A 21432-nucleotide genomic window follows, 5' to 3' on the forward strand; every position below is an offset into this window, starting at 1 on the left:
GAGAGAGAGAGAGAGAGAGAGAGAGAGAATGAAGCAAGGAAGGAAGGTAGAATAGATGAAATACAGTAAGAAATGCAGGACTGAAGCGAGAAAGAGAGGAGGGGAGGAAGGGAGTGAGGGAAAAGGAAAGACAAAGAAAGAAAGAAATACAGTAAGAAAGTGAAGGAGGGAGGAAGAAAAGAAGTAATAAAGGAAAGATAAAAAGGAAGGGGTTTAAAAAGAAGGGAAGAAAAGGGAGGAATGAGGGGAAGAAGGACGGAAGAAATAAAGTAAGAAAAGAGGAAATGTGGTAAGAAATGGGATGAAGGAAGAAAGGAGGAGAGAAACAAAGTCCGAAAGAAGAGAGGAAGGAAAAAGGGAAGGAGGAAAGTAGGAAGGAGAGGAAGGAATGCTAAGATGCAGTCATTAATGCTGCTGACACACACACACACACACACACACACACACACACAGAGTTAACTGTCCCTGTTTAATGTGACCTCTGGTCTTGTGACTCTGTCCCGCTGCCTCCAATTAAGATCCGTTACTACGGCAACGTAATGTAATAGAGTGGACAGATCACTGTCACTTCTTCTGTGTGTGTGTGTGTGTTTGTGTGTGTGTGTGTCTGATGATGACTCACACTGTCCAAACTGTAGATCGGCACCATCCATAGTATTCTGGTGGAGAGAGACGGAGAACAGTTTCATCACAACACTGTGTGTGTGTGTGTGTGTGTGTGTGTTTGACAGTTAGACTAAATGAGCAACAATCAAAGTTAAAGTCCTGGAAAAATGAATATTTGTGATGAGGTCAAACCAAACAGCCCCACAGCTGTCCTCAGATGTTCAAGGGGCCGTACACACTGCCTGGAACACATGAGGTCGGGGCTATTGGCTCTACTTCAGTGCCTTTTTTGCGCCAGCTTTCAGAAGCGTGGCGTCTGAGGTTGCTAAGCAAACTTAACAAGCAATGTACCATCGCCTGTTAACCTGAAATCCTGAGTGCAGAGCTGATCTTCTTCCAGGAGCTTATTTTAGGCGAACTATTCCTTTAAAGCTGCAGTGTGAAGGGTTCAGGGGGCAGGAATGGAATATAATATAATAAGTGTGTTTTCTTTCATGTATATTCACCGTGAAATAAGAATCTGTGTTTTTTGTTTCCTTAGAATGAGACATGTGTATGCACATAGGAAGTGAGTCCTCATCTACGGACATTGCCATGTTTCTACAGTAGCCCAGAATGGACAAACCTGCTTCGTCTGCTCCCCAGTAAACCACTCTGCCTCCTGTTTTCGACCACAAGCTCTGCTTCTGCCCTCCTGGTTCCTGTTTGCCTGTTTACCGCAGCTGTCTGGAAAGACCGTCACCCAACTTCCCAAAGTGAGTTTACTGGTTCAGTCACCTGTGACCCTCTTAGCTGTGGATTGCTTCGCTGTGCGGCTGCATACTACGCCTTTGAGTACATGCTGCAGATTCCATGTTTCATCGCTGCTGTCAGGCTCTCCTCCATCCACGGCCGGCTTCGCATCAGAGAAACTGTTTCCTCAGTGAGTTCTCCTGGTGTTTGAAGCTCAGCTCTCCTGACACGCTCTCTGTCTGCCCCCTCTCAAAACCATCGCTCACTATTGAACTGCTGTGTTTGTGTAAATCCCCCTAAATCTGCCACACTGTTCCTTTAAAGCAAAGTTCAAGGTGTGTGTTCACCTGATGATGGGCCTCTGCAGCTCAGGCTGGGTGTAGTGCACGATGTGCTGCAGGATCCCCCACAGTGAAATTGGGATGGTCAGGAAGACGAACACGCCGGCTATGAACCAGGCTTTACTGTGAGTCCCAACCTGCAGAGACACGGAGAGAGATGACAGACGATTTCTTTTATCCTCAGTATTTTGCACATCTTGTTCCCCTCTTAGATATTTATGAGGAAAATATTCCCAGTGACAGAAAAAGCCAACAAAACAAAGCAAAACAAAAACTATTTTCCCATCATTTACACTGTCCTGCTGATGGATTTATTCGCAGCTCTGCTCCGATGTCGCCATTTTGTTTCATATCATTTTTTACCATTTTGATTCCAGACCCACTTCTTAGAGTCGATTTGTCCGTTAAAATTTCTTAAGGGACTTTTTTCAGAGGCGCTTCCTTCCCTCAGCTCCTTGTAAAAACCTTACTACTTGCTATTTTAACCAAATATCTGTCACTGCTGTCGACTGTTTATAAAGATGGACGACGCGTCTCTGTTTATTCCCACTGTACAAGAATAAAGCCAGAGTTTCCTGGAGTCTGCGCAGTAGCGATCTGCAGGGTGTGCATTTCCTACCTGTGCAACCAATCACAAGCAACAACACCAAAACAGAAACCATCTTTGCGAAAAATGATTTGACGTGTACTTTGAGTTTTTAGTTTGGCCCAAGTCCCATCTGCTAACATGGAGAAGTGGGGTTTATGACCAATACTGCAGCCGGCCACCAGAGGGCAATCAAGACGGTATTACTTTTGGGCAAGGCTATCCAAAGGAGGCTGGGACATACACTTAAACCTCATGGGAGTTACAGGAATGACACATGCACAGTGTAACTGGAGCTGCGATGTTGGAGGGTTACAGCAGACGGCACTATGGTAAGACGTTAAATGGAGTGCACGTGTGTAGTGATTTTCAATAGAACTCAATAGAACTTTTCAATAGGTTGGTTTACCCCCTACGTGCGGTTCGTCTGGGCAGGTGTGAACACAGCAGTCACACTCAGGTGTGCACCAAAACAACCAGACTGAGACCGTCTTGAAGAGATGGTCTCGGTCCGGTTACAAACGATTGTTCTGACCAATCAAAAACAGTTTTCTTGCACAAGGCATTTGATCTGGTCCTCTTGTAAATGCTGCCGTGAGAACATGAACCAACTCTAGGCAATTATACAACTTTGGACCAAAATTAGTCCCTGATTCAGACCAAAGGAGACGACTCTATGTCTGAAAGCACCCTTCATATACAGTCTATGGTCTCCTCCATCACACTTCCTTTAGTGAAATTATGGTGAGGTGATAAAAAAAGGAAAGTGTACCTTGTCTTTCTGCAGCTCCCAGATGCAGAGCGGCAGCACGGCGACCAGAAGAAGAGCGTATAAAACCAGAACCAGCGGGCGGATCCACCTCCTCCACTCTGCACACGAACACGGCATGACGGCTGCTTCACCCTCAGCGACGACTACAGGCGCATCCTAAACCACTGAGCCACACCTGGGGAGACAAAACCAGTTGGGTTGTTTTAACTTCCAGTTCTTATAACTTCAACAAGGTGCACAATCCAGGAACGATAAGACCGTATTTTGTTGAACACAAGTGTAATTAAATTACTGAAAATGAATTAAATGTCACTGTTCGGCAGTTGTGGGAGAGTTTAAGGAATTCTAGCAGTGTTAGCACAAATTAGCTAACTAAACACAGCTTTATATTTTTTATTCTGTCAAACAATCTTTATAATATTTTCCAGTCAGCGGTCAAGGTGGGCGCTAACTGTTGAGAAGCGTACGTCAGCTAGCTACATCACAGCTAACGTTACTGATTCCCTGATGAATTTAGTGGATTATAAAATACTGAAATGACCTCATGTTCACATAGAAAAACATAATGTAAAAAATATATCTTAAAAGTGTTTATCCCTCATTTTTCATCCATTGAACTTGAATATTTCCATTCTAAAAAACATTAGCTAGCTTGTGATGTAGCTAGCTAATGTTTTTTAGCATAGAAATATTCGACTATTCAAAGTTACAGATCGTCTCCGTTCAAATACACAAACTTTACTGGAAAATATGTTAAAAATACTTTACTGACCATAACTGCAATATCACATAGTAACACATATGTGAAATAACACTTTAAAAACATTTATCACTTTTTAAATATTTCTGACAGCAAGAAAGTTAATTAAATACACTTTTGCTCTAACATTTCAGTTAACTTCTTCCATCGCTGTCTCCCCCACTGCAACGAGATAATTTACTGATCATAAAAATATCTCTGACAAATAAATAATAAGTAAATAATAAATAAAAGATATATTTAAAAATATTATATTGAAAATTCTGTGGTCACGTGGTCAAGGTGGAGGCTAACTGAAAAGCTAACGTTAGCTAGCTATGTCACAAGCTAGCAAATGTAGCGTAAGTTACTGCTTGTCTCCATTTAAATAAACAAAATTTACTGGAATACAGGCCTATATTAAAAATACTTTACTGATCATGACTACAAAATCATATAGTAACACATATGTGAAATAACACTTTAAAAGTATTATCACTTTTTTTCATCCATTACGTTAAATATTTCTAGCAGTAAGAAGGTTAATTGAATGCACATTTGCGCTAACATTTCAGTTAGCTGATAGCTTCTTCCACCGCTGTCTCCCCCACTGCAACAAGATGATTTACTGATCATAAATATCTCTTAAACATGAATTAGAAAACACATATGTATTTAATAATATTCTATTAAATATTCTGTGGTCACCTGGTCAAGGTGTAAGCTAACTGAAAAGCTAACATTAGCTAGCCACATCACGAGCTAGCTGATGTAAAGTAACAGATTGTCTCCATTAAACTAAACAAAATGTATTGGAATATTTGTTAAAAATACTTTACTGATCATGACTACAAAATCACATAGCAACACATATAAATAACCCATTAAAAATATCTTTCGCTCATTTTTCATCCATTAAAGTCACATTTTTGTAGCAGGTAGCAGGAGGAATATTATTTAAATACACTTTTGGTTCAACAGTTCATTTATATTTCATCATTAAAGTCTAAATATGAACTATGAGTTAGGTTAAACTGACTGTTTTGATCCGAAGGCATATTTTAATAAAGTTTTTTATAGTAATATTCCAACACAATGGACATTAACAATGTCATAACATATTAAACTTCTCTACATGACCAGTGTAAATGCAATGAGGTCACTATGAAGCATTAAACGCGACCACAGACAAATATTACAGGAATATTTATGTATATTTCGGCTACAATTATAAATGATGGAGTGCACAGTGAGCACAGGCAGCTGCAGAGATAAAACACGTGATGAAACATGACCTGAGGTTGAACATGGAAAGACTCGGACCGTTGAAGATGAGGATGTTCATGATGAAGAGTGACGGTCGGCCTGTTTTCCTCCTCAGTCCTGCTTCTGTTACCAGGCAACGCATCCCCTCCTCCGCCCCGCCGCTCAGACCACCACCCCGATCACCCCGATCACCCTGATCACCCTGATCGATCCGTTAATCCGGTATCTGCCGGTGGTCAGTGACACAACCGACGGCTTCACTCTGCAGCAGCAGCAGCAGCAGCAGCAGTCCGTGTTTGTCCTCCCTGTTCCCGTTGTTTACGCGCCGCGTCACGAGGAGGGATGTCAAACCGTTTCTCTCCATCAGTCACGTGGCTGACAGGAAACAGCCTCCAAATCTAATCATCTTAATTCAAAGATATTTTAATCGGCATCCCGTCTTTATTTATTCATTCATTCATCTTTATGGCTATTTATATGTTGTGCTTTTAAAGGCCTAAACCCCAGAAACATAAATAAATAATTAAACAGGAAAGATTTCTTTCAGTGCAACACCGAATACAACAAAAATAGATAAATTAAAATAAATCAAAATAAATAAAATAAAATAAAATAAAATAAATAAAACTGCAGGTCTAAATCCCTGCATCATAAATAAATAATTACGCAGGGAAAATTTATTTCAATGCAACACTGAATACACCAAAAATAGATAAATTAAAATAAAGTAAAAAATAAAGTAAATAAAACAAAGTAAAGTAAAATAAAATAAAACTGCAGGTCTAAATCCCTGCATCATAAATAAATAATTAAGCAGAAAAAGATTTATTTCAATGCAACACTGAATACACCAAAAATAAATAAATTAAAATAAAGTAAAATAAATCAAATAAAGGAAAATGAAATAAAATAAAATTGCAGGCCTTAAGCCCTGCATCATGAATAAATAATTAAGCAGGAAAGATTTATTTTAATGCAACACTGAATACACCAAAATAAATAGGTAAATGAATAAATGAAATAAAAAATAAAATAAAATAAAATAAAATAAAACTGTAGGTCTAAATCCCTGCATCATAAATAAGTAATGAAACAGGAAATATTTATTTAAATGCAACACAGAATACATCAAAAATAAATAAATTAGTTTAAAAAAAAAATAAAATAAAATTGTGGGGCGGCACGGTGGTGTGGTGGTTAGCACTGTCGCCTCACAGCAAGAGGCTTGCCGGTTCGATCCCGGGTGTGGGAGCCCTTCTGTGTGGAGTTTGCATGTTCTCCCCGTGTCAGCGTGGGTTTCCTCCAGGTGCTCCAGCTTCCTCCCACAGTCCAAAGACATGCAGGTTAATTGGTGACTCTAAATTGTCCGTAGGTGTGAATGTGAGTGTGAATGGTTGTCTGTCTCTATGTGTCAGCCCTGTGATAGTCTGGTGACCTGTCCAGGGTGAACCCTGCCTCTCGCCCAGTGTCAGCTGGGATAGGCTCCACCCCCCAAGAGGATGAAGCGGTTAGAAGATGAATGAATGAATAAATGAAAATAAAATTGTAGGTTTGAATCCCTGAAAAAAAAAAGATAATTAAACAGGAAAGATGTATTTCAACAGCGAATACACCGAAAATAAATAAATAAATTGATAAATAAATAAAATAAAGTAGTAAATTAAAGTTGTCTACTCTAATTAAACTAAGTGTAAAAAATAAAAAATAAAAAATACAAATAAACAAAGATTTACAGGGCCTTGATGTCAGTGATGGATATTTTACTTGAGTAAAAGTAGCAAAACCACAGTACAATAAAAATACTCTTTAATAAGTAATGACAGGTAAGTAAGAAAGGTTCATATCTGCAGGGTTTTTTTTTTTGTGAAGAGCACTTTGTAGCACTAAGAAAAGTGCTGTATATACTAAGGTGTTTATAATCCCAATTATGTTCCAAAAACACACAGGAACACACAAATATTTTAATTTTCCTTCCTCTAAATACACTCAACAATAATTTACAAAACACAGTTTATTCAGCACAAATGATGCACTTTAACAACGTGACAACTTGCACTTCCTCTTTCACTTTAGAAGTCGGACTGGTTTGTAGACATCCATCAGATGACAGTAATCATAGATGTAGACATCCTGGAAAGGTTCGGTCCATTGGCGTGGACGGGGGATCTGAACAGGTGAGGTCAGGGGTCGGCAACCTCAACGATTAAAAGAGTCATTTGGCCCAAGAAAAAAAGAAAAGTACAAAAAAAAATCTGTGGAGCCACAAAGCATACTTTTTTGACTTTGGAGTCCAAATGGTGGAGAAAGTGAAGGAATGCTGGTAGACGAAAATAAGAATGTTAAGAACAGCTATTTCTTCTTTATTTATTTTAGTTTAGTTTTACCGACCTCTGGGTTAAATGAATGTACACAAGTATTAGCATCAAATAGCCTGCCAAAAACAAAAGCACACGCAAGAGCCTTAGCTGTAATTTACATCCACAGCCTATCAGCATGTTAGCGTTTCCACAGGGAGCATGTTAGCATGTTAGCATGACCGCACACTCTTGTTCACAGTGTAAAGAGCTTCAGCTGGAAACCATATGACTCTGTGTGTGTGTGTGTGTGTGTGTGTGTGTGTGTGTGTGTGTGTGTGTGTGTGTGTGTGTGTGTGTGTGTGTTTTACCACAGCTCTTAATTGTGGCCAATGCGCTGGAAAATTAATCAAATGAGACATTCACACACTCAAACACACACACACACACACACACACACACACACAAACCAAAACAGATGTTTGCACGAGCCTTTAGAATATAGCTTTATTGATAAATACAGATATATAATTTAATGGACACAAACCTCATCAATAATTCAAAGTCAGTTGGTGATAGCAGACTATTAGTTGGTGTTTCGTAAACTACAAACCAGATTTCAGTCCCAGTAACTAAGGCTCCACAAACTGAAAGCTTATATTATGGGATATAATAAAAAGTTCAGCCTGCAGGGGCTCCTAGTGCTGTTTCAAACCTCGGACTAGTTTTATTTCTGCACAGGTAGACTTGAAATGAAATATTTTACACATTAAACACAATAATAAATACACTACATGGCCAAAAGTAAGTGGACACTAAAACATGACATCTATATGTGATGGCTGAGCGTTTCATTCCAACATTATGAGCATTAAAATGCTGAGACCCACACTTTTGTTTGAGGCACCCTCTGACATTTTTGGCCTCAGGCTGCAGGGAGTTACTCTCACTCGGACACAAGAGCATCAGTGGGGTCTGATGTTAGGTGATCAGATCATGAATGGATTACTGAACAGGCCTGCCAGGCACAGGCCCAGGGTCACTCAAATGAACATGTACCAACTCGCACAATGACCACAGAGACACAAACAGACCACAACAGGACACAAAATGACCACAGAGAGACACAAACAGACCACAACGGGACAAAAAATGACGACAGAGACACAAGCAGACCACAACGGGACACAAAACATCTACAAAGAGGCACAAACAGACCTCAACGGGACACAAAATGACCACAAAGAGACACAAAGCATCAACAAGGAGACACAAACAGACCACAGTGGGACACAAAATGACCACAGAGACACAAACAGACCTCAACGGGACACAAAATGACCACAAAGAGACACAAACAGACCACAACGGGACACAAAATGACCACAGAGACACAAACAGACCACAACGGGACACAAAATGACCACAAAGAGACACCAAACATCAACAAGGAGACACAAACAGACCACAATGGGTCACAAAATGACCACAGAGACACAAGCAGACCACAAAGAGACATAAAATGATTTATAAAAAGCCACAAGACAAACAACCACAAGAAGACACAAGATTAAAAAAAGACACAAAACAAACAAACAAAAATAGACAAAACCACCACAATGTCAGTGTGTCTCGTCTCAGTGCAGCAGAGGTGGTGGGGCCTTCTGTTTGTCTGTGCCCAGGGGCCCATTGTCTCTTTATTTTATTGACTTAAAACTGCAACTTTTTAACAATTTACCAAAATCACATTTTATTTCGGCTTGTGTCTTATTTCTTATTGCTTTCTGCGTATCTGCCCGTTTTGGTCTTTAATAAATTAAATAAAGCTGAACTAAACCCTGAAAGACAACCCCAGACCAAAAGAACATGAGTGTACAATATGTTGTCCACATAATTTTGGCCATACACTGTAGTGTACGATACGTCACCACACAGTAATTAGTCTGTAATAAAATATAATATTTAGACCTGAACAAATACACTGTAAAAAGATACAAACTGAACATTAGAGGATCAATATAGTGGTTATCTGTTACACAACAATGTCTCTCCGAGTGTTGGCGATGAGTTCAGGTGCTGGTGGGACGTTGCAAATGAACACACAGACTCTCTCTCAGTAGTCAGTGGGTTTGTACTGCAGGCTGGTCCCATGGTGGAGAGGCAGCATACTGTTGGAGAGAGAGCCAGAATAACACCAACAACACAGACAGGACTGCAGAGAGAGAAAGAGACAGACAGACAGACAGACAGAGGGGGGGGGGGGGGGGGGGGTTGATTAAAGGGGTACTCCATCGACAGTGGTGGAATGTAACTAAGTATATTAAATCAAGTACCTAAGTACAAATTAGACGTACTTGTACTTTGATTAAGTATTTCCATTTTATGCTGCTTTATAGTTCCAGAGGTCAGTGTTTGACTTTTGCTGCTCTACATTTGTTTAACAGCCCAACACAACCGCCAGAAAAATGCTGGCACTGAAACTTAACATTTCAACAACATTATGGTGAATGTTTCCGCACAAAAACCACTTGATTTTGGTTCGGAAAACATCATGTTTTGGCTTAAAACATACGATTTTAGGGGGAAAATCCGCGCTGGAAAAGTGTCTCTGAAAAAACCCCAACTGCTTTTCTTGGCACTATCCCAGCAGGAAATGCGCTGATGTCTTGGTCAAAGACATTTGCTTTGTGTGGTACTTTCCCTGCTTGTAAAACAGCACCGGTTGCTACAACGGTTGCCACATTTGGTGTCTAAAAAGCTGCTGGAAAAACAGTGTTGGGTTGCTACAGCTCACCTACGTTTGGTGCCTAAAAATCCACTGGAAAAACAGTGACAAGTCGCTACAAAACACCCAAGTTTGGTGCTTAAAAAGGTCACTGGAAAAACAGCATGTTTTACTACCTATGTTTGGTGCCTAAAAGCCACTGGAAAACCACAGACAGGTTGCTACAAAACACCCACATTTAATGCCTAAAAAGCTGCTGGAAAGACAGTGACAAGTCATGACAAAACACCCACCCTTGGAGTTTAAAACACCACTGGAAAAACAATGACAGGTTGCTAAAACAAAAAACACCCATGCTTGGTGCCTAAAAAGCTGCTGGAAAAACAGTGTTGGGTTGCTACAGCTCTCCTACGTTTGGTGCCTAAAAATCCACTGGCAAAACAGTGACTGGTCGCTACAAAACACCCAAGTTTGGTGCTTAAAAAGGTCACTGGAAAAAACAGCATGTTTTACTGCCTATGTTTGGTGCCTAAAAGTCACTGGAAAACCACAGGCAGGTTGCTACAAAACACCCACATTTGGTGCCTAAAAATCTGCTGGAAAGACAGTGACGAGTTAGCCTGGTTCCAGACCATAGACCCCGCCCACTCAACTGAGTAGGCTTGCATCTCTGGTCTGGCATACTTCAATGAATTTGCGATTTATCTCGTCCAAACGATGGACGGACCAATGAACGCCGGGGGTCTAGCGATTAGCCAATCAGCGCCACGCTGATGTCAAGCTGTACGCCGGTGGGTAACTGGTGAGGATAGCAACAATGGCGACCGCTACAGATCCTACAGACCACATTAACGATGCTATCGAGGTATTTCGCCACTACTCGCGTTAATGGAGGACCAAATTAAGGAAGCTGCTAAACTGGATTTAATGGCAATGCAGCTGGGCATGCACGACGACGGAGACATTTTAAACGGGCAATGCTTGCTTGTTTTCGGCACCCCCGTGGCATGGATACTAATGACGTCAGATTCTGGGTGAGTTGTTGATCTCTACTGATTGGTTAGGGAAAAATCAAATTCCCTCCCCCTTGTAAATCGCCTTCAATGGAAGCCATGTCAGACTGAAGGTTCTGGAAGCTTCAGTCTGACACTCAGGCTAGTGACGAGTCACAACAAAACACCCACCACTGTTGTTTAAAACACCACAGGAAAAACACAAACAAGTTACTAAAAAAACACCCATATTTAATGCCTAAAAAACTACTGGCAAGACAGCACGGGTTGCTAGAGAAACCACCCATGTTTGGTGCCTAAAAAGCTGCTGGAAAAACAGTGTTGGGTTGCTACAGCTCTCCTATGTTTGGTGCCTAAAAATCCACTGGCAAAACAGTGACTGGTCGCTACAAAACACCCAACCTTGGAGTTTAAAACACCACTGGATAAACAATGACAGGTTGCTAAAAAACAAAAAAAAACACCCATGCTTGGTGCCTAAAAAGCTGCTGGAATAACAGCAAGGGTTGCTACTGTACACAACGCCTTTGTTTGGTGCATAAAAATCCACTGAAAAAACACTGACAGGTCACTACAAAACACCCAACCCTGGTGCCTTAAAACGCTGCTGAAAGCCATGACTTGCCAAAACACAACTTGTGTTATTGTTTGTTGGGCTTGAACAGTGGTCTGCAGCTTGGCAGCCATCTTGCCTGGGTGCAACACTGTCCACCAACAGTATGTGAAGCTGTTAAAATTAGCACAGCCTTAAACATCCACAGCAGTAAAATGCAACACATTAATGCAGCAGCAATATTAAACTAAAAACATGAGTTATCATTGTAAAACATGGTCAGGGAACATTTTTCTGCACTACCAATACTTTTTCTTTAAACATTTATCATTTAGCACATACATACTTTTACTTCAGTAAGGTTTTGAATGCAGGACTTCTACATGTAGTGGAGTACTTCTACAATATCGTATTAGTACTTTTACTCAAGTAACTTAAGGTCTTAATTTCATAAAGTTGAATGAGACACATTTTTTAAAAGGAATGGTGAAAACTGAGGCAGAGTTATCCTGATATATCGTACCTAAGCTCCATGAATACCAAATTTACTTATAGTACAACTAATAACATAATTTCCTTTGAGCCTCCCTCACGTCTTTCATACTCCACACGTCCACTTTGTAAAGCAGCCTTTCTGCTATGAATTTTTCTCATCTTGGAGCCACCATGAACCCTTCTGATATCACTATGACATCATCAGGGTTGTGTTCTCAGACTTTAAAAAGCCTCCCCCAGATTGTTTCCACACGCAGACAGACTGACCTTCATATGTGAAGTCAGTGGAGTGCCCCTTTAAACAGACATGCCACTGGTCACTTCCCACAAGTCTTTTATCAAAGGTCACGACCTTTCTATGTTTATCACTCACTGTCCCAAGACATTTAGATTTAGTTTCTTTCTCTCTGTCTGCGTCTCACGTCCTCTGACCCAGTGACCTCGTTGTGATGTCACACTGACATTCACTATCACCACTAACTACAGCGACGTTCAGTTTTTACCTTGAAGCAGTTTTTGAACTTCTTGGAGACAAAGAAGAGGATGATGGGGTTGATGCAGGAGTTGATGGTCGCCATATTGATGCTGAGGTAGTCAAGCACCAACAGGAAACTGTAACCACAGAAGAAGAACATGTGACATCAATGGAAGAAGAATTCAGATCCTTTACTTAAGTAAAAGTACGAATCAGTGAGAATGTTTCTTTTGTTAATGCATGTATCTCTCCACCTACTTTAACAGCTCACAGCGGTGTGCATCATGGGATTTGTACACGGTCCTCTTCAGAAGTCGACTCAGATGCAGTGGAAACCAGCACAGAGCAAAGATCAACACCAGGCAGAACACGGCTTTGGCTACTTCTCTACGCTGCAGAGAGAAATTACTCTCAGAAGTCAAGCATCAGGAATGCAGGTACTTTGATCTTTTACATTAGTGTGTGTGTGTTTACCTGTTTGAGGTGTTCACTCAGTGAGATCTTCAGACTTCCTTTCTGGTGTCTGAGCATCTCGCAGGTCATCAGGCCGTAGAAAATGGCAGAACAGGCCAGAGGTACACAGAAGTAGAAGCCAAACAGCCACCAGTCCTTTGCATCCCGGTAGAACTGGAACATGCAGACAAACATACTTTCAGAATGCTCTAGAACAAAACTCAAAACATGTTGAGATATTGAGCTTAGCTTTTCTAGAACTCCTCGATATTACTGTAGAGACGTCAGACTCTATAACTATTGAGAACCACCTCTTGAGACCCTTTGAACTCCAGAGCCTCCCCGAAACATCTCTAGAACACGTGACACTCAGAAGTCCCAGACTCTTCGGCAAATCCAGAATGTAGGAAAAACACTGTTCAACCTCTCCAAACATTCATAGAGTAGAAACTTCAAATCTCAAAATCTCTCAAAACTCTCTGGAAGCTTTCAGACCTGATTCCTCAAGTTTCTACGGAACTTTAGAAAGTTTGGAAATTCTCTAAAATTATCTAAAAGCACAAAAACTTTAGCAACATATTCTCGGGACTGAAGGATTTCTCTTTTATTTTTCATTTTAGAACCTCCAGAACTACACCGAACCTCACAATACTCTAGAACAGCATGGCTAGACGACCAAATTCTCTCTTGAAATGCTAGAACCATCAAACATTCTCATTTATCGTATTATTTTCAGCATTCTAGGAATCTCAAGATTCCTAATATTCTAGAACAGACTGGACATAAAATTATTCATAGGACGTGTTAGAGTGATTAAATAATTCTTGCACAGTTTATCATTTTAGAGCCATATTGAAGAACAATTATATTGTTCTAGAACTACTAATAGCTACCAAAAGCACTAGATCATGATCTTTGTTTGGAAGTACTGACTTGTCCATGAACTTCTTCCATTAAGATTTTAATTCCAAAATTTTAATACTTGTGATCTAGTATTTACTGGCTGAAACGTCTCTCCAAAAGTTCTCAGAATGTTCTGTGATTCCCTAAGTTTCTTTAAAACCCAAAAAAACAGTAGAGAACTCTCAGAATGTTTTAGAAATTCTCTAGAAATCTCTAAAAGCATAAAAACCCTCTTGACATTTTTCATAACTTCAAATTTGATTTCATTCTCCATTGTAGAACCTCTAGAACCATACAGAACCTCATAATATTCTAGAACAGTACGACATGTCGTCCAAATTAGCGAATGCTAATGAAATTGTAGAACCATCAAATATTCTCGGGTGTCATATGATTTTCAACACTCTAGAATATTTCAATACTTTCAGGAACTGGAGCGTTGCAATCAAGTATTTACCGACTGAGGCATCTTTGAAATTGTCTGAAAGTTTTTGAAACTCTCTTTAGAACCCGCATATACAGCAGAGAATTCTGACAACGTTTTACAAATTCTCCAAAATTCTCCAAAAACACAAGAACCCTAACGCCATTTTCTCACCACTGAAAGATGTTTTTATTCTCTGTTCTAGAACAGTGGCTCACAGTGCTCTAGAACAGCATGGCATATCCTCCAAGTTCTAGAATTTTCAGGTAATTCTGGAACCATCAGACATTCTTGTGTATCATATTATTTTAGGCGTTCTAGAAACTGTGCAACAACCTTCACTGAAATCCTGAAAACCTTCTACAAATGTCCAGAACTTTCTTAAAAACTCGTATGTACAGTAGAGAACTCTCAGAATGTTTTAGAAATTCTCTAGAAATCTCTAAAAGCATAAAAACCCTCTTGACATTTTCCATAACTTAAAATTTGATTTCATTCCCCATTCTAGAGCATCTATGACCATACAGAACCTCATAATATTCTAGAACAGCATGGTGTGTCGTCCAAATAATAGAATTCTCGTAAAAATCGAGAACCATCAAACATTGTCAGGTATCATATCATTTTCAACATTCTAGGTTCGGCGCAACGACCTTCACTGAAATCCCTTAAAACTCTCTAGAACCTTTAACAACTGTGGTACCATGACAGAGTTGAACTACTGTAACATTCTGAAATGGATCAGACCCTAAATCAGCACAGTAGAGCCATGAGGTGATTATTGCTCAATATATCATTATAGAGCCATATTATTGTTCTAGAACCACCTTTGACCACCAGAACCACTGGAACATGATCTTTGTTTGCAACTAGTTGGTCCATAAACTCAACTTCCTTCTTACATCAAGAATTTGAGGATTTAAATACTTTCAGGTAACTGGAGCGTTACTGAGTGCAGTTAAAAATGATTTGGGAGAAAAACACACATCTAAAGACTAACAGCAGGTCAGCTGACCCAGGTTCAGTTTGGAATGCCTGGGCGGCCTGTGTTTAGTCCAGTGGCGACCTGCAGATGTAAACAGGAAATGATGATCTAAACTATTTGAGTTAAAGAGGCCTCGCCCTGAAACGATCATGGAAATGGACCAAAGAGTATTTTCCCCGCAGAGACCATCCATCACACAGATGTGCCGGGAAGAACCTCCCCCTAATTCTCTGTGCCCCTACCCTTGAACTGTTCAGTGATATTACTTAGAGACCTCTAATGGGAATCATTGTTTAAATTCAGCTTCTTATATACTGAACTTTGTGACCTGAGAATTCAGTTTTAGATCATAATGTGCACCAACATAAACCATGGTACTTTTCTCAGGGAGCGAAGTTAAAACTATGTGCGACCATGTTAAAAGGGTCACTGGACAATATCATGAAATAAAATCAGATTTAGTTCCTGCATTTAGAATTTTTAACAATAATTTTGAATAATATTTTTTCAAATGAATCGTGTTGCAGTGGTGAAACCTGATTTTGAGAGGGAAGGTTTACAGAAGCTATCAACACACTGACATAAGCACACACACACACACACACACACACTCACAGTCATGAAGGGCGTCTCGGGCTGCAGCATGCAGGTGTTAATGGTGGCGTTCTTATAGTCAGAGGTGACCATCTTGAAGCCAATGGCCTCCGGCACGGCCAGCGTGATAGACAGCACCCAGATCACCACGATCTCCATCGCCGTTACCGTGGGAACGCCTGTGCCCTGCACCCGGGACCAGGACACCACCGCACGGTACCTGGGCACAGGGGTGTAACTTTTAATCATTTGTTCTCTCTGGATGTGTGGACATCAGTTGATGCACCTTAATCCTTCGTATCTAAATATTAGTTTGGTGTTTTCCTTTGGTCCGACTAAACGGACAAAGGAAGGAAGGAAGGAAGGAAGGAAGGAAGGAAGGAAGGAAGGAGCATGGAAGGAGGAGAGAGGGAAGAAAGAGAGGGAAGGAAGGAAAGAAGGAAGGGGAGGGAGTGAGGGAGGGAGGGTGGTTGAGTGAATGGGAAGATGAGGAGGGAAGAAAGAAATAATGAAGGGCGGGGTGGGGGAGGAGGAAGAAATAAAGAAAGAAGAGAGGGAGGAAGGGTAGGAAAGGAGAAAGAAACAAAGAAAGAGGGAGGAAGAAAAAGAGAAGGAAAAAGAACATAAAGATTGGGAGGGAGAAAGAGGGACAAAAGGAGGAAGGCAGGAAGGATGGAAGAAAGAAAGTGGGGAGGAAGAAGGGAGGAAGGGGAGGAACAAAGAAAGGAGAGAGGCGGGAAGGAGGGAGGAAAAAGAGAAAGAAAAAGGATCTAAGAAAGACAGGGAGGGAGAAAAGGAGGGAGGGGGAGACAGAAAGAAAGAAAGAAAGAAAGAAAGAAAGAAAGAAAGAAAGAAAGAAAGAAAGATTGAAAGAAAGAAAGATTATATTATTATTATATTATATATGGTAATATTTAAATACCATATTGTCATATTGTGTGTGTGTGTGTGTGTGTGTGTGTGTGTGCGTGCGTGCGTGTGTGCATGCGTGCGTGTGTGTGTGTGTGTGTGTGTTTGTGTGTGTGTGTTACCTGTCCACACTCAGAGCGCACAGGTTGAGGACGGTGATGCCGACTGAAGCTTTCTGCAGGAAGGGAAACAGCTTACAGAGGAACAGACCGAACACACTGTCGGCAAAGGGCCACTGAATCACCAGGAGCTGCACACACACACACACACACACACACACACACATTAACATCATATCACAGAGTGTGTGTGGCGTGTTATCTCAGTCCGTGGGGTATTTTAGTGCTGTTATCAGTGCAACACTCAACCTCCTGACTGAGACACACAACACACACACACACACACACACAGCTTCCACATGGAGTTTGTTTTATATCCCATAATGCATCTCTGCTCCTGTAAACTCAGGACACAAATTACGTCCCAGTCTTATTAAAATAAAGCTGGTTAATAATAATCATTATTTAACGTTTCTTTATTTCGAACATAAAAACTGAAATATGATTTTTAGACCGTATTAAAAAGACTGTGCTTTTATTTTGAAATTCCCTGTGTAGAGATCAGAGTACATACTAAATAAACCATGGAAGTAAACACTTTATCAGCTCTGTTAAGTGTTTGACTTCTCGGCTCATGTTTCAGTAAATCAGAACATCAGTCACGATGTAAATACTTAAATCCAGATATATGTCTGAGTAACATCCTAGTGAAGCTGCGTACCTTGTAGATGTGGATCGGTATGTCGATGGCGATGTATATGAGGTCTCCCAGGGCTAGACTGGCTATCAGTGCGTTGGGTCCGTTCCTCATGCTTTTATTTTGGGAGATAATCCTGAGCAGGGTGGCGTTTCCGATGACCCCCACAGCAAATATAACGCAGGACAGCACCGTGTTGATGTACTTGAAGGCGGTTTGGATTGACATGGCTTGCAGGCAGCTAGGGGGCAACATCGGGCGCATACGAACCACCAGGGAGGAGTTAGAGGAAGGAGAGTGAGAAGGAGGTTTTCTTTCGTATTTGTGTTTGAGCTTGCTCACGTGTTTTGGTTTTCCTTTCTCCAAGGGGGGCGGGGGCTTGTTCACGGTCTCTTGCACCAGGTGTGGCTCTCCGTCCGAGGTCTGGATGAGATAGTCCAGCCCTGGTCCCAGAGGCGCGTCGGTGCCATGGAAGTCAGGCAGCTCCAACATCACCAGATCTGAGAAGTTACTGTGGCAACCGACGGGCTCAACAAACCCCAAACACCAGACAACCAGCAGTGAGGTAAACACTCCAGGCATGGAGGGAACCCTGAAACCCAAACTGGTTCCTATTCTGGAGCATGATTTGGTTCTTGAACCCATCCTGGACCCTGCCGAGACTCTTGAACCAACTCCTAAACTCGTAGAACTTGTTGTGGCTTCAGGGCAGACTCCAGAACCCAGTTTAGAACCCGCTGTTGTTGCAGAATGTTTTCCAGATCCAGGTCCAGATCCTTCTCTGATTTCAGAACCTTTTCTGCTGCAAGTTCTAGAAGCTTTAGAAGTCCGCAGCACTGATTGGAGCCGAGTAGAGCACGTGTTAGCAGTCCTGAAGTTGTTGGATTCCAGGTTCTAAGAAAAAACTGCGGAGGAAAAGTTAAAGAAAATTAGAGGTTGATTGGAAAGCTTTGCAACTTTGCAAAATGACTATTTGTAAATCAGTTACTCACTGCGTGTTACATTGAATTTGTCAAGAAAACGTTTTTCTTGTATGCCTCCATGCTGAACAAAGAATCCGAAAAACAGAATCCAAAAAAGGTGAACATTCTTCATGAACCGAAGTAAACAAGGCTTACGTTTAACAGCAGCAAAACTAATATCGAATCCTTCGTTAACACACTTGTCAGGACGATCAGAGTGCGTCTGTACTGTTTATACTCAAGTTTTTTTATACTGTGTTCTGAGTGTAAATACGTGTGTTTGAGAAGTACTGAGCTGAACTGGATAAATGACTCTTGGATTACACTGCCTTTTTTGGATTCTTCGTTCACCGTGGAGGCATGTGAGAAAAACAACTTTTCTTCATGAATTCAACGTAACACACGGTAACTGATGTACAAATGGTCATCTTACGGTTGAAATATTCTTCATTCCCTTACGTGTATCTGCATATGTACGCAGAATCTGTAGGAAGAGGTGTGGACTCGAGTCACAAATTTGATGACTTTGGACTTGACTTGACTCCGACCTTGTCACATACTGACGTTTGGTTGTGGACTTTCCACATCCACACACGATGTGCAAGGTACCCTGGGTGTGTTGGTGGTAGACATTCTGGGACAACAAGTTCTGCCTGTTACATGCATTGTCTTTTTTCAAAATTCAACATTCACATACAGTCTCTTTCAAAATAAACGCATACGTCGGTACAACACCGCAAATTGATGTTTTCTTTTCCTTCAACAACAAATACACGTGGTTAGGTTTGGCTTTAGAATATTACGGAACGTGAACACCACTCTCTCAGGTGAAAGTTGGTGTTTGTTGGACCCATCCACCACCACTCCTGCCTGCCTTAATCAGACTTTCGCCACCTTAACTTTCGATCTAGTCCCACCGCAGGTAGCTTTCTTCGTCAGTGTCTGACAAAGCAAGTCACTGCACAGATAACAGAATGTCAGAATTCTGAACTTCGTCTCTGTGAACGCTGCAATTCTGAATGCCATCTATGAAACACTACATTAAAACGTTTTTTTACTCTTTGAGGCAGCAAAAACAACGCTGACGCATCATCACCTTTTAAGGTGATATGATGAACCGTAGCTGATTTACATACCCAACAGATACAGAGCAAAACTAGCATTCATTAGGAGTTTTTGTGTTTGTGTCCACCTGATAAAATCCAATAATATCTCTCTTTTAGCTCAGTTTTTGGTCTCCACCAACTCCTGAGGGAAATATCTGCCTCTCTAGCTGCTGAATGCTCCACTGTGTTCACCAGCTTGTCTTTAACTGTGTGTATCTGCTGCTTGCCGCTGAGCAGATCATATATGGTGACCTTTTAGAGCTGCTTCTTGAAACGCAGCTGACGAGAATGGTCCAAAACAGATCAGTAAAACCAAAACAGCTGAGCTGAAAGACGCTAAAATGCGTGCTCGACCCCCTTTATTCACATCGTCACGTAGTCATGTCATCCACTGTTTGATCTATCTCCCTCTCTCAGTCTCAGCTCAATAATGTCCTCCTCAAAAACCCAGACTGTTTGGACTGTCGCTTGTAAAATGAAAGCATTTGAAAAATACGTTTACAGAAGGTTACAGAGCCTATCTGGGTCAAATATCATACATATAAAATTATGTTTCAAACATAAAGGACACTTTGGGGGGGAGTTATAAAAATGATTAGTTTTATCTCATTTTGCTCATTTCAAAAGCACATAATGAACTATACTGTCCTTTCCCTGTGAGCTTTTATCGTCCACCTACATTTTTTAACTTAAAATAAACTTAAACTATCTGTTAAATTGATGCCTGTTATTATCTTAACATATGTATCTGTTGATTTTACATAATGGCTCATTTTAAACGATCGAGATCTTTTGGAAATCAAACTTAAAAGTTGCATCTGGATAAATGTTGACAAAAGAAGAAAATCTCACCTGTCTGTATTTTTCTGTCTTCCTCAGTTGATTTTGGTTAAGTTAAATCCCTCCAAGGACGAGAGGATAAGAAGAAGAAGAGTAGCTCCGCTCAGCGAGGGAGACAAAACTGATGAAGTCAAACTGATGTCACTCAAGTTTTACTCTGCCTCTCACCCCCTCCTCTCCTCTCGGCCCTCCCCCTTCTTCTTCTGCTCTTTCAGCGGGTTACAGTGGAACATCTCATAAACACTCTGACATAAAGTGACTGAACTTTTATTATCTGACACACACACTTCATGTGATTGAAGCCAGTTTTTAACCCCTTTTTCCACTTAAAGTTTGTTTATAAAACAATGTTGTGGAAATTGAGGCAGTAAAACGTATTACTGCACTTAAACAACAAATTTGACTTTACTGGAGTGTTTGAACACAACTGATTGCAGACTCCAGACTCTGTTTATTACACCACCGAGTCCTGCTCTCCATCAGAGTTTACTGAAACCGTTTTCTTTATTCTTTCTGATTCCAGCATATTGACGTGGTTCACACTGAGAATTTGGAAAGCTACCACCGGGCAGACACATAAAAAGCAGAATTCTTCTCAGAAGATGTTTTATTTTATTTTGTATTGTGAGATGATCCTGGAGCTTTCTCACTGCTGTTCATGATCTGCTGTGATGTCGGAGAAGTTTAAACATCTCCCAGAGACATGCAGCCTGTACATTCACTCAAATTTGAAGTATTTGTTCTTTACTTGAGTATTTCCATTTCTACTCCACTACATCTCAGAGGTAAATATTTTACTTTTTACTGCGCTAAATTTGTCTGATGGCTTTAATTAATTTCCAGGTTATAGTTTTTATCCCCTTCCTGTCCAGGGAAAACCATGAGGCACAAAAACCACTTAGT

General features: G+C 40.8%; 2 protein-coding genes across 5 annotated transcripts in view; both read right to left on the minus strand.

The window, feature by feature from the left end:
• LOC126403742 (transmembrane protein 184C-like) overlaps positions 1–5483 on the minus strand; it is an 11501-nt gene extending 6018 nt beyond the window's left edge. Inside the window, exons 1-4 of one of the 2 annotated variants that reach the window (XM_050066488.1) lie at positions 5072–5483; positions 3038–3212; positions 1686–1816; positions 623–659 (exon numbers count right to left, since the gene is read on the minus strand). In XM_050066488.1, coding sequence (XP_049922445.1) covers positions 623–659; positions 1686–1816; positions 3038–3154 — 285 coding nt within the window. In that variant the 5' untranslated portion in view covers positions 3155–3212; positions 5072–5483. The remainder of the gene's footprint in view (positions 1–622; positions 660–1685; positions 1817–3037; positions 3213–5071) is intronic. The other variant, XM_050066487.1, reaches the window with a different exon arrangement.
• Positions 5484–7777: 2294 nt separating this feature from the next.
• Positions 7778–20641, minus strand: LOC126403740 (endothelin receptor type B-like). 3 transcript variants are annotated; one of them, XR_007571354.1, is made up of 9 exons: positions 20542–20641; positions 17646–18526; positions 16988–17115; positions 15978–16176; positions 13072–13224; positions 12856–12989; positions 12626–12734; positions 8700–9548; positions 7778–8657 (listed from the first exon to the last, which is right to left on the minus strand). XR_007571354.1 is itself a non-coding variant. In XM_050066479.1 (8 exons), the coding sequence occupies exons 2-8, from the start codon at positions 18264–18266 to the stop codon at positions 9457–9459; spliced, it is 1392 nt and encodes a 463-aa protein (XP_049922436.1). In that variant the 5' UTR covers positions 18267–18526; positions 20542–20641; the 3' UTR covers positions 7778–9456. The 3 variants fall into 3 exon arrangements, 2 of the variants coding, with proteins under 2 accessions (XP_049922436.1, XP_049922435.1); XM_050066479.1 differs by having other exon boundaries at positions 7778–9504; XM_050066478.1 differs by having other exon boundaries at positions 7778–9548.
• Positions 20642–21432: the final 791 nt, after the last annotated feature.

This window comes from Epinephelus moara, chromosome 17, assembly GCF_006386435.1.
Source record: "Epinephelus moara isolate mb chromosome 17, YSFRI_EMoa_1.0, whole genome shotgun sequence".
Taxonomy (NCBI): domain Eukaryota; kingdom Metazoa; phylum Chordata; class Actinopteri; order Perciformes; family Serranidae; genus Epinephelus; species Epinephelus moara.

Coding starts and splice junctions, on each gene's coding strand:
- LOC126403740 (XM_050066478.1), bottom strand. CDS start 18,266: ATGGGTTCAAGAACCAAATCATGCTCCAGAATAGGAACCAGTTTGGGT. Junction 13,225..15,977: donor CCGAGACGCCCTTCATGACT/GTGAGTGTGTGT, acceptor TGCATGTTCCAG/TTCTACCGGGATGCAAAGGA. Junction 9,549..12,625: donor AGTTCAAAAACTGCTTCAAG/GTAAAAACTGAA, acceptor CTCTCTCTGCAG/TCCTGTCTGTGTTGTTGGTG.